At 41.8% G+C, this 13331-nt stretch overlaps 1 protein-coding gene across 3 annotated transcripts in view; it reads left to right on the forward strand.

The window, feature by feature from the left end:
- The window catches only part of CCNYL1 (cyclin Y like 1), a 46389-nt gene extending 33593 nt beyond the window's left edge, over window positions 1-12796 (forward strand). For all 3 annotated transcript variants that reach the window (XM_019022591.4, XM_019022592.4, XM_055379505.2), the window contains 3 exons: window positions 3679-3845; window positions 7586-7748; window positions 10217-12796. In XM_019022591.4, the coding sequence (XP_018878136.1) occupies window positions 3679-3845; window positions 7586-7748; window positions 10217-10327 (441 nt within the window). In that variant the 3' untranslated portion in view covers window positions 10328-12796. The remainder of the gene's footprint in view (window positions 1-3678; window positions 3846-7585; window positions 7749-10216) is intronic.
- Window positions 12797-13331: the final 535 nt, after the last annotated feature.

The raw sequence follows: 13331 nt of genomic DNA on the forward strand, positions 1-13331 counted from the left end.
ACTGGAGCATGAATCTGAGCTTAGAGGTAAGGAATGAAGAGTTATAGTAGCTGTTCAAATACAGAGAAAGGTTGCAGAATGAAAGTGGAGAAGCTAGGCATGGTAGTGCACACCTGTAGTCCCTGTTGCTGGGGAGGCTGAGGTGGGAGGATCACTTGAGTGCAGTAGTTTGAGTCCAGCTTGGGCAACATAGCAAGACCCCCATCTCTAAAAAAAGAAAAGAAAGTGGATAGAAGATAGATCTCTAAAGACTGTTAGCATTTTTGAGGGACAAGCTCCCAGATGGAGTGGAAGGAGGAAACCCAGGAGAAGATAATAAAAGAACAGAGATCAAGATAAGAGAGGCTATGGTCCCAGTGTTGAATGCTGCCACGAAGTTTCTGATTCTGTAAATATTCACTGGGTGCCTACTCTGTGCCACTATTCTTGTTTTTTGTTTTTGTTTTCGTTTTGTTTTGTTTTAATTTTTTAGTAGAACTAGAGTCTAGCTGTGTTGCCCAGGCTGGTCTCAGAACTGACCTCAGGCGATCCTGCCAGAGTGTTGGGATTACAGAGGTGAGCTACCAAGTGCTAGAGTAGAGGAGAGGCAGATTGAACAAAGTTCTTGCCTTTATGAGCTTATGTTCTAGTGAGGAAGACATTTTTTCAGGTAGTGGTGAGTAGCAAGAAGATGAAGCAGCATAAAGGGATACAGAGTGACAGGAGGGGCTCACTATTTTAGGTAGAATGATCAGGAAGAACCTCTCTAGAGGTGACATTTGAGCAGTGACCTGATCAAAGCAGGAAGGTAAAGAGTGCTGGCATTACAGGCAGCCAGACAAGTGCCAAGACTAGACAGGAACATTGTGTGTGTGTGTGTTCAAGGAACAAACAGCAAGGTGTCCTGTGTGGTTGGAGTGAGTTGGAAAGAGTGGAGGAGGTGAGGTCACATAGGGCCTTTTGGCTTGCAGGCCACAGGAAGGTTTTGTTTTGTTTTGTTTTGTTTTGTTTTGTTTTGTTTTGTTTTTGAGACGCGGAGTCTTGCAGTGTCACCCAGGCTGTAGTGCAGTGGCTCAATCTTGGCTGACTGCAACTTCCACCTCCCAGGTTCAAGCAATTCTCCCTGCCTCAGCCTCCCGAGTACCTGGGCTTACCAGTGCCCGTCACCACGCCTGATTTTTTTTTTTTTTTTTTTTTTAAAGTAGAGACCGGGCTTCACCATGTTGGTCAGGCTGGTCTTGAACTCCTGACCTCAGGTGATCCGCCTACTTCGGCGTCCCGAAGTGCTGGGATTACAAGTGTGAGCCACTGCGCCTGGCCAGGAAGAAGTTTTTATTCCAGTTTGATGGGTACTTTAGGTAGATTTTGAGCAGGGGAGTGAAGTGCTCTTAATTTAAGAAGTTATGCTGATGGCTTGAAGAGAGTAGGCCATAATTGGCAGAATAGAGGCAGAGAAGAGAGTTAAGAAGCAACGAGGGTGATACAGGTGAGCAGTGACAAATGGCAGCTCAGAATCAAAAGCGAGCAGCCTACCAGTGAAGGTGGACATAGCAGGAATTGTGCACAGTCTGGTGTGGGATAACTTGAATGTAGGTATTTGGCCTCAGCAACTAGGTGAATGGAAATGCCCTGTACAATATTAGGGAAGACTTGGGGAGTGGAGCAGTGGGATGAAGAGCTCTGGCTTGTAAGTGTGAAGACTCTGGGGACCTTGGCAAGAGGAGTCTCAGGAGAGTGACAGCAGCAAGGGACAAACAGGAGTGGGTTAAGGAGAGATGGGAGATGAGAAGCTGACACCAGGACATGATGCTTTGAGCAAATGAGAGGACACATCTGGGGAGTTGTGGGGAGGGGGATGGGAACAAAGGAAACACATTGGGGAAAATCTCTGGCAGAGAAGGAGAAAGCCTTCAAAAAGACGCAGTTGTGGGGACAGTGTTCTGCACAAGTGGGATGGGATCAACTGCACTGATGGAGTTGGCTTTAGTGGGAAGAAAAGAACTCTCACACTGACACAGGAGGGCAAGTGGTATCAGTGAGCATCAGCACATCACCAGCTTACCCGTAAAGGCAACAGGAAGTTGAGGGATTGTCTATATTGTTTCCCTGTGGTCTAATTATTCCCATTGAGATTTGAACCCTGTTAGGATACTGAGAGTGCAGAATCTGGGGGAAAGGGAACAGAATCTCTCTTAAGAACATATCATGTTCAATACCCATTTTTGAAAACACATTCGAGTTTGGAGAACACTGCCAGATCTGATCTGCCTATCTGATAACCTTCAGACAGTAAATAAGCTCTGTTAAAATGAACTTTTTTCAGGCTTGGCACAGTGGCTCACGCCTGTAATCCCAGCACTTTGGGAGGCTGAGGTGGGCAGATCACTTGAGGCCAGGAGTTTGAGACCAGCCTGGCCAATGTGGTGAAACCCCGTCTCTACTAAAAATACAAAAATTAGCCAGGCGTGCTGGCGGGTGCTCAGCTACTTGGGAGGCTGAGGCAGGAGAATCGCTTGAACCCAGGGGGCAGAGGTTGCAATGAGCCAAAATTGCATCACTGCACTCCAGCCTAAAAAGATTTCTTTTTGTCTTGATACAGAGTTCAAACAGCATATAGACATACTCTTCCACAGAGAACCCTTTGAGGTAACAGCAAATTACAGCTTACCTCTGAAATCTTTACTCAGCTGTTCACTTTGCTCAGTTCTTTGAAGGATGTTTGGTAGATGTAAAATAATTCATGAAATTGTCTCATAAACTGCTTGGCAGGTTTAGAGGAATACCAGGGGTCCAGAGACATCCTTTTGTCCATCTGTGTTCCTTGTGGAGGCACTGAATACGGGGAATATTTTACAGCCTAAAGACCTGTCATGCTGCTCTGCACAGCAGCCACTGGGTGGCTCTCTTGACCAGCAGTTCTTCAAGCTAGTGCCACAAAAGGGTTAGTTACTGTGAAAAGGAGAAGGTAAAAATGTGCTCAGTATTACTTGGGTTTTACATATTTGAGCATAATATAACTACCTGTAAAATTACTATCTACCATGAAGGTATGATACATTGTACCTGGTAGGCACTCATTATTTATTGAACAACTCTATTATGAGTGTGGAGGTGATAAGAGTGCCTCTCTTGATGATGCTCTTTGCTGAGATGTCCAGTCATTCCTGTGACTGGGCGGGAAATGTATATGGGCAGAATAGGCAGCAGAGATATCTGACCTACAACTGTGATTTAGTGTCTTGCTTTGGCTGAGTAAGCAAAGTCTCTGTAGAACATAAGAATAAAAGGCACTTATTTTCTGGTCAAAAACAAAAGAAATTTGTCAGTCATGAATCCTTATCAAAGCATTTCGGGGCCAGGCGCGGTGGCTTACGCCTGTAATCCCAACACTTTGGGAGGATCGGGTGGATCACCTGAGATCAGGAGTTCGAGACCAACCTGACCAAAATGGAGAAACCCCGTCTCTACTAAAAATACAAAAATTAGCCGGGCATGGTGGCGCATGCCTGTAATCCCACCTAGTCGGGTGGCCGAGGCAGGAGAATCACTTGAACCTGGGAGGCGGAGGTTCTGTGAGCCGAGATCGCACCATTGCACTACAGCCTGGGCAACAAGAGTGAAACTCCGCTCAAAAAAAAAAAAAGCTTATCAAAGCATTTAAACTGAACTAAAATCAAAGACCAGTGCTCTATTTTACAGGTTTACTTAGAAAGGCTTTTAACTTATGCTGAAATCGACATTTGTCCCACCAACTGGAAAAGGATTGTTCTGGGAGCCATTCTTCTCGCCTCCAAGGTTTGGGACGATCAGGCTGTATGGAATGTGGACTACTGCCAGATCCTCAAGGACATTACAGTTGAGGACATGTGAGTTTGTAAGGTTTTGGTGAACTTTCTAACCATTTTCCAGTATCTTATTTCTATAAAGTTAACAATTTAAGGAATATTTTTAAAGGTTACATTATGCAGATAATGGAAATAGGCATAAGACTATATCTGTCTATCTTTAGTATAACAGTTCACAATAGAGCAAGACTGTCTCAAAAAAAAAACCTAACTTCGTATTTTCCATCATTACTTGATAGGTTTTGATGTATAATAATCTGCTTGATAAATTGAAAAATATTTTTTGGGTGGTTTTTGGCAAAAATGTTACAAGTATACTACCAGAACAACATAGCACAGTAAATATCTTTATTTTATTTTATTTTATTTTTTGTTTTGAGACGGAGTCTTGCTCTGTTGCCTAGGCTGGAGTGCAGTGACGCAGTCTCGGCTCACTGCAAGCTCCACCTCCCAGGTTCAAGCGATTCTCCTGCCTCAGTTTCCTGAGTAGCTGGGATTACAGTGGGATTACAGGCATGCGCCACCATGCCTGGCTAATTTTTGTATTTTTAGTAGAGACGAGGTTTCACTGTGTTGGTCAGGCTGGTCTTGAACTCCTGACCTTGTGATTCGCCCACCTCCGTCTCCCAAAGAGCTGGGATTACAGGCATGAACCACTACACCTGGCCTCTTTATGGCTTTTAAAAAGTTATCTGCCAGTTCAAGCTCCTTTCTCTTTTTCATTCATTCATTCATTCATTTATATTTTTTCATGTGACCAGTAGGGTATAAACAGCCCTTAAAGGGCATATGTCTGGCCTTTGAAATAATTGTTTGGCCACTATTAGGTCTTAGGGCCTCTGGACTATTGAGAAGTTACGTAGCTTCAACCTGAGTCACACATTGTATATTTGCTTTTGCTAGTCTTTCCACATTTTATCTGAAGGTCTGTTTTTACAGAAGCCTTGAGATATGAAGATCCCTGTGCCCCTGACTCCTCCCCATTAGGAGTGTTTTTTGTATTTAGAAATTGGTCTCATGAGTTAGGAAGCTCCAGCGTTCCCCTCAGGCGGTCTGAGAAGCACTGCTGGGGCATCATCCAATGCTCACCACACTCGAGAGGCTCCCTGGGCACTCGGACAACCACAGCACCACTTTGGGGGCCTTGAGTTACCTATGAGAGTGCAAGGATCCTTGCTGAGTCATGGAGTTCCTCACAGATGGCACCAATATGACCCTGAAACAGCAGCTTCATCAGGGTTCCTTCCAGGCTGGCCTCGTGACGGCCGTGAAGGGAAGGGCCTTGGAGCTTGGTAGGCAGGCTGAGCCAGGGAGGCATTTCCAGCAAAGGCTCTCAGGGTGCCCACCAGACAGTGAGAATGGCTTTGTGGGTGGCATTTAGAAAAATATGAAGGAGCACCTCTTGATGATGTTGAGCAGCAGAGGAAGATCAAGGTCATGACAGGCAGTGGCAAGAGTTTGTTTTATTGCCTTTGCCCATTACTCCATATGACTGTCATTCAGAATTACCATACCATATATTCACAACTGAAGTGAGGATACTTGTGACTAAAAAGGAACCAGTAATTGTGGTAGCTGTTGAAGTGGCTTCTGGTGAAGTTGACCACTTTACTGTTTACCGAACAGCCCTAGTGATATTGCTGGTAGCCGTTTTAGCAAAGGGTGTGACAGCAAATGAATTTGAAACAAATGGAAGTACTTTTGGAAATTGCAGAAACTAAAGTGACTTTGATCACTGCTGTCATCCGTCTGCAAACTGGTTTCTTGAAGGAAGCAAAATTTATTATTATGAACACTTAGCCCTACCATGATGGCAACTAAAATGTTCTCAAAACCTGCAACTGAACTGACTGGTGCTCTAGTTCAAGATACAGTATCAGAGAACCTGCAGGGAAATGTGCAGGTTTCTACAGATGTAAGCTTCAGGAGCAGCGGTGGCAGGGGCCAGCTCCAAGAAGACCAGTTCTAAATAGTGCTGTTTGTGTATGCCCAGGGAAGCACCAGGAGCTATGCTACAAACAGGCTGCTTTTGTTTATGATCTTTGGAAAGCATTTCAACAAACTGTTTAATATACATTTGTCTCATCCCCCTGCTGTTGACTATTTGTAGTGGTCTCATTTTGAGTCTAAATTGAAACAATTTTAAATTGGTGTCTATCAGGTTTTTCTTAAAAATTTTCAACAGCTACGTGTCCTGTTAGAATATATTTCCCTTTAAAAGAATAAGTTAAACTGAGCAGCTGCTATTCAGACGGTTTGCTGTGCCTGTAAAGGGTATGCTATTCAGCCACCTAGCCATTTAAAAAACAACAAAAAACCTAGAAGATGCATATTCTGTAAGCATAATGCTTTTCTTCAGTGATTAAACCTCTATTAATATGTGTGTTAATCCTATGAAGTACTATATTTCTACACAGTTAAAATGTATTAGTGGAAAAAATATAAAAGGGATTGTGAAGTGCATTTATTGCTGTAGTAAATTAAGTCCTGGTTAGCTGATTATCAAAACATTATCTGATTTACATTTCTATAGGCTTATGGACATATGAACAGGAAATTAATTTTGGAAGTAGGTTCAGTTGGGTTTTTAAGCTCAGCAAATGAGAAAACCACATCTCTGCTCATATTAACTGCTCTCCATACAGGAGATCATCAAGGATTTGTTGACTTACCCAGTGGATAAAATATTAAAACTTTGAAACCAAGAAACCAAATATGTTGTTTAGGTATTTATCATTTTTATACAGTTAACTCCTTATAGGGATTACTGTGAAAGTGGTTAAGATTTTCTCTAGTTTTATGTTTATTTGCTTAAGCATTTGGCAAGGGCAGCTGTGTGGTCATGTAGCCGACTACTATTCCCAGCCCTTTCCTCTCCCACTGCATTCAGCTCACTCCTACATTCTGTTCTGACCAGGACGGTAGATACTGATCACCTCAGGGTTTCATTCCCAACTCAGAAGAAACACTGAGTTTTTAAGTCCAGTGACCTATCATAAGTCATATCATAAAATGGGTTTAGTCTAGCCAAGACATCCACCTTTGATCTTTCTGCCTTCCAAAGTTTAAAGAGTATCCTCACCCTGTCATAGTGACAATTTCTCACCTTCATAATATTAAAGTGAGCAGAAACTTGCATTATGCCCTTTGACATAGCCTCATGCGCTGGGACGGGGGAGGGGATTCCCTTCCCCTGTAATGTAGCTTGCTTATTTATTTATTTGAGATGAATCCTTGTTGCCTCAAGAGTTTTTCCCCCTCAGAGATAATAGCAGTGGCTCTTGATGGATCCATTTGTTGCCGTGGTGATATGCCTACTCCTTTTGTTGGTGCTTCTCTACTTCAATAAGCCCCTTCCTGTTATCAGCCTGGTGAAAATGTCTGCAAGTTCTTCAGAGCTAATAAACAGCATACATCATTCCTTTCATCTGATCACTATAGTGGGGCCTTGTGAGTGAGCGTGAAGTATGAATTGTACAGCTGCACTAATGGAACTCTGAAGAATGAGGCCCGAGTCAGCAGCCCAAGTGCATCAGAGGCCGTAACCTTCAACCTTCATCCCAGTTCCAGAGTGCTGGGATGCAGAAGGGACCACAAGTAACTGTACCTTGTGTGAACATTAGTATGTTAATACAACTGGGTAGCCTATATTTTAAAATAGAGTTTAGAGCCATTCTAGTCTCTTAGAATGATATTTTTGAAGATAGCCCAGTTGACTGACATTGTCCTGTGCTGGTTCTGTTATGTTCTTCCTCCTCCAGGAATGAAATGGAAAGGCATTTTCTGGAGCTTCTTCAGTTTAATATTAATGTTCCTGCCAGTGTTTATGCCAAATACTACTTTGACCTTCGCTCCTTAGCAGATGACAACAACCTGAATTTTCTATTTGCTCCTCTTAGCAAAGAAAGAGCACAGAACCTAGAGGTAAGGCTATGAAGTCACTAAGTGAGGTTTTCCATCAGCCACCAAAGCCAACATCTGTGACTAAATCATATTAAGTAGTGATTAGGAAAATGGAAAGCTTTAAAATTAACTAACACTGAAGAGCTTATTAGCCCTTTGGCGTCAGATTTCCTGTGTCTTTTATGGTTTATACAAGGATCAACATTATTTAAAAATTATACATATTAACTCTTCTGTGACCATAATTCAGAATATTTTAAATCAAATTTAATCTGTTGTTAATGAGGTTTCCTTTTGAACTTCTACCCTTTCACATAACCATACATGAATAATTTTTTTAGCTGGGCACTGTGGCTCATGTCTGTAATCCCAGCACTTTGGGAGGCTGAGGTGGGCAGATCACTTGAGGTCAGGAGTTCAAGACCAGCCTGGCAAACATGGTGAAACCCTGTCTCTACTAAAAATACACACACAGGCCGGGTGCGGTGGCTTACGCCTGTAAGCCCAGCACTTCGGGAGGCCGAGGAGGGCAGATCACCTGAGGTTGGGAGTTCAAGACCAGCCTGACCAACATGGAGAAACCCCGTCTCTACTAAAAATACAAAACTAGCCGGCCGTGGTGGCGCATGCCTGTAATCCCAGCTACTCGGGAGGCTGAGGCAGGAGAATCGCTTGAACCCAGGAGGCGGAGGTTGTGGTGAGCTGAAATCGTGCCATTGCACTCCAGCCTGGGCAACAAGAGCGAAACTCTGTCTCAAAAAAAAAAAAAAAAAGTACACACACACAAAAATACAGGCATGGGGGTGCATACCTGTAATCCCAGCTACTTGGGAGGCTGAGGCATGAGCATCGCTTGAACCTGGGAGGTGGAGGTTGCAGTGAGCCAAGATTGCACCGCTGCACTCTAGCCTAGGTGACGGAGTGAGATTGTCTCCAAAAAAAAAAAATTTTTTCTTTGTGACTGTATTCCTAATTTTATCTACATACATAATTCACTTGCCACTCTTGACTGTCTTACTTATTCTGTTTGCAAATTCATGTCATGGTTTATGTATCACAGTGCACTCCCATGAGTTTTTTAGACAAAGGATTAGTGGATAAGCCAAGAGACCTATACCCTTCACTATATAGGATGCAGGTGTTTCAAATGCTGGATGTAAGTGCTAGGCATGGTGGCTCACACCTGTAATTCCAGCATTTTGGGAGGCCGAGGCAGGTGAATCACTTGAGATCAGTTCAAGACCAGCCTGACCAACACAGAGAAACCCGGTCTCTACTAAAAATTCAAAAATTAGCCGGGCGTGGTGGCAGACGCCCAGTTACTCAGGAGGCTGAGGCATGAGAATTGCTTGAACCCGGGAGGCGGAGGCTGCAGTGAGCCGAGATCATGCCACTGCACTCCAGCCTGGGCGATAGAGCAAGACCCTGTCTCAAAAAATAATAATAATAATAATGTAGGAAGTACATGGGTTTTTAATAGAAACGGTAACTTTATGGGGCAAAGTAATATTTATGGCTTATGACTCTTGGTGAGTATACAGTAGAATTACAACTGAAATGGACACATATTTTAAACTAACACTTTCTGTGGTACCTTGGTGGTACTTTAGAATAATATGTATTTCTAGGCTGGGCTCAGTGGCTCATGCCTGAGAGTGGCTCATGCCTCAGAGGCTCATTCCTCCCAGCACTTTGGGAGGCCGAGGCAGGCGGATCACCTGAGGTCAGGAGTTTGAGACCAGCCTGGCCAACATGGTGAAACCCTGTCTCTACTAAAAATACAAAAAATTAGCTGGGTATGGTGGCACATGCCTGTAATCCTAGCTACGTGGGAGGCTGAGGCAGGAGAATTGCTTGAACCTGGGAGATAGAGGTTGCAGTGAGCTGAGATCACTCCAGCCTGGGCAACAAGAGCGAAACTCTGCCTCAAAAAAAAAAAAGAAAAAAATAATAATATGTATTTCTACCATAATTAACGTGCATGTGAAGTAACACCTTTTGGCACGTCAGTCATCAGACCGCTCATATGTTCCAGTATAGTCCAGCACACACCTGCCTCATTAAAATGTGCTTTGAGTATATAATAGCTAATAAGGATTGGGTAGAATTTGAATAGCTGAATAAACATTTTTTTGCACAAGTGTACGTTTGTTATATTTAAGGAATAAGTTAACAGATAACAGATGCTATTGCTGTTAGGAGCCCTATCACAATACCTTTGATATCTTTGGGAATCCAGTTTTTTAATAATATAATAAATTCCCCTTTGTTCTCTGGGAATCTAACCATAGCCCTTAAAGGATATTACCTTGGTGAATTGTCAGGAAGTAGTGTCCCCAGAACCTGGCAGTGTAAAACTCAGCCAAAGTAGCTGTAACTGTGAACTATCTAAAGGAGTCTACATGTGTGGCTTTCATCAATGGTGCTTTTTCAAAGGCGGGAACCCTTTTTAAAATTGTACCTGTTTTCTATTTGATTGACTTTCCTAGGCTATTTCTAGATTGTGTGAAGACAAAGACTTGTGTAGAGCCGCTATGAGAAGGTCTTTCAGCGCTGATAACTTCATTGGTATTCAGCGCTCTAAAGCCATCCTCTCTTAAAAGGAGAAATGAGGGGTTATAACGTCATGGGACCTTCATCTACAAAGACTGGAGAAATATCACCTTTCCTGCTCAAAAACCAGCAAAATTAGTGTTTTCATCAAAAGGAAAGATCTCAAATTCAAGAGACTCATGGACAACAAGGATTATACTCCATAGGAAAGAATGGGACCTTGTCAATGCAACAAAACACTCTTCTGTCCTTTTTAATGTAAACAGAGTTACAAAAACCACTCCAAAGTGAAGGCTCCCATCCTACACACAGATATTTGCTTACTGTGTGGGCCGATAGCTGTGAACTATGTAAGGTTTTTTAAACAATAGTTTAAATTTTTAGACTTTAAAGACACTAACCATATAACTTTTATGTTTCTTCCAGTTTTTCTCCCTCCCCCCCGCATTTTGCTGCATATGCCTTTAAAATCAATGCAGTATTACCATTAAAACATGGGACTCTAACTAAAGCCACTTAGGAGCAGACTGCAGCATTGTTAGGTACTGAAGGGTTCTTCCTCCCTACTGTTACCATTGAAGCTGCTAGTCATTGGCAATCATTTTAAACCAAAAAGCTGCTGGATAACATTTGTCATTCATATTCTTTGCAAGCATTACTTTAGCATTTTAGCATGTTTGGGGCATAAACCGAGGAAGTATCAGTTATTGATATCTACTTCTATTGGAGTCCATGTTGCATTTCTTGTGAACTATAAATGGTGCTTCTCATTTTCTGATAATTTTTCTCTTGCTAAATGTATTAAAAGATATTTTCATAATGCCAACCAACATGGTGGTTCAGTGACGATGAGAAAAAGTGAAGCAGTTTTAAGCTTTAATATAGTTTGGGCCCTCCAAGGCACTGCAGCATGAGTATAAATGCTATAAACCTTTAAAAAACATGATTTGAAAGTTTTTTGTTTTGTTTTGTTTGTTTTTAAAGAGATGGGGGTCTTACTGCGTTGTCCAGGCTGGAGTGCAGTGGCTTTTCACAGGTGCAATCATTGTGCACTCACTGCAGCCTAGAACTCCCTGGTCTCGAGCCATCCTCTAGCCTCAGCCACACAAGTAGCTGGGACTACAAGTGCACCTGGCACCTGTCTCCTGAATATTAAGCTTTTAATTTTTTGTTTCGGTCACTCTTGATAGCAGACATTGACTGAAACAAAAAATTAAAAGCTTTATATTCAAAATTTGCAAAATGAAGCTGGGTGTGGTGGTGCATGCCCATAGTCCCAGCTACTTGGGAGGCTGAGGCTGGAGGATTCTTGAGGTCAAGTATTGGAGGCTGCAGTGTACCATGATGGTGCCTATAGGAATAGCTACTACACTCCAACCTGGACAACGTTATCAAGACCCCATCTCTTAGAAAAATGCAAAATTAAATGCAAAAGAAATGGGCTGGGCATAGTGATTCATGCCTGTAATCTCAGTACCCTGGGAGGCTGAGGTGGAAGGATTGCTTGAGTGCAGGAGTTCAAGACCAGTCTAGGCAACATAGTGAGACCCTGTCTGTAAAAAAATAATAAAAATAGTTGGATATGGTGGCATGTGTCTGTAGTCCCAGCCACTCTGGAGGCTAAGGTGGGAGGATCAGTAGAGCCCTGGAGGTCAAGGCTGCAGTGGGCCATGATCATGTCACTGCTCTCCAACCTGGGCGACATCCAGACCCTGTCTCAAAGAAAAAAGCAGAAGAAAAATGTTCAGACAAGGTTTTGTAAAGGTTTGTAGCATTTATATTTCTACAAGTATCAAAGCTTAAAATTACACTGAACTTTTGGAATACCTTGTATCTCCATAAAATGCCCTCTTTTTAAAAGTAGTTACCTGCAGAGCTGTGCTCTATATGCTTTGATTACCGAAGTTTCTTTAAAGGAAGATTTTGAAGAGCAGTGTTAATTAACATGTAATAAAAGGAATTGGACCCTAATTATAGAAGGTGATATGAACAGCTGTTTTATCATCCTACATGCTACCAAGCTGTAGATGTCCCATTAAGTCCTGCTATTTAAGAAATACTTACATAACCCTTAGGAACTCTTCAGGCTTTAAAAGGCAAGGAGCAAATAATTTTAGGAGACCGATAATGTCACCTAAATTTGAAATACTAAGAAGAGGTTAGTGTTCTCAACTATGTGAAATCTGTTTCTCCTACTTTCTCAAATCTAATCCTAGGACTCTTGCTTATAAACAAAGCATTTCTGGGACAGGAGTACTTCCTCTATTATAGCAATGCTTCACATCATATTGTGCTGCAGTTTCCATCATTTTTAAAGGACAGAGACATAAATGATAAGTAATGGTATAAAAATATTACAATCTACCACCTCAAAAAAACAAATATTGTTTATGGAATTCAGAGTTTGGAGATTCAAGTATTGATTGCAGTTTTATTTTGAAAAGAATGCTACAATTTATGTGGTTTTTATTTCTCATGTTTATATTAAAAGCTAATAAACTCTATTTTAATTAAAATATGGCTAGTGTGTTTGTAACACATCTATCCACATAGTGTTAGATCTCTGCCCAGCCTAGTTTTAAGTCAATCCTGATATGTCTTAAAGCATTTTCAAACCAACCATAAGTTGATTTGATCCATGCCTCTAGTTAAGATGTAGTGATCCATTTCTTTTGCATATGCTCTTTTCAACCTGAAGATAATTTATTACACTTAAAATCACTGACCACAATACTTAATGGCATAGTGCGTTAGATGGCATCTTGAATAGTTGGTTATCGTGTCTGAGAGGGAAAAGCACATTAGAATATAAAATTAAGCAAAATGTGTCAAAGAGAAAGGAATTAAAGGAATAGCGTAGAATTAGAACAAGAGGTTTTTGAGGTTTTCAGACAAACAGGAAAGAGACTGGAAAGACAGGAACTAGAATTTGTGTTGCTGTTGAGAGGATGTCTTAAGCCACATAATTTGACTTTAACGTGCTATTTTCAAGCTTACATTTCAGTTAAAAATATACCAAGTCACTATTAGGTTTCTTTAGAACTAAGAGTC

Source organism: Gorilla gorilla, chromosome 11 (genome assembly GCF_029281585.2).
Source record: "Gorilla gorilla gorilla isolate KB3781 chromosome 11, NHGRI_mGorGor1-v2.1_pri, whole genome shotgun sequence".
Taxonomy (NCBI): Eukaryota; Metazoa; Chordata; class Mammalia; order Primates; family Hominidae; genus Gorilla; species Gorilla gorilla.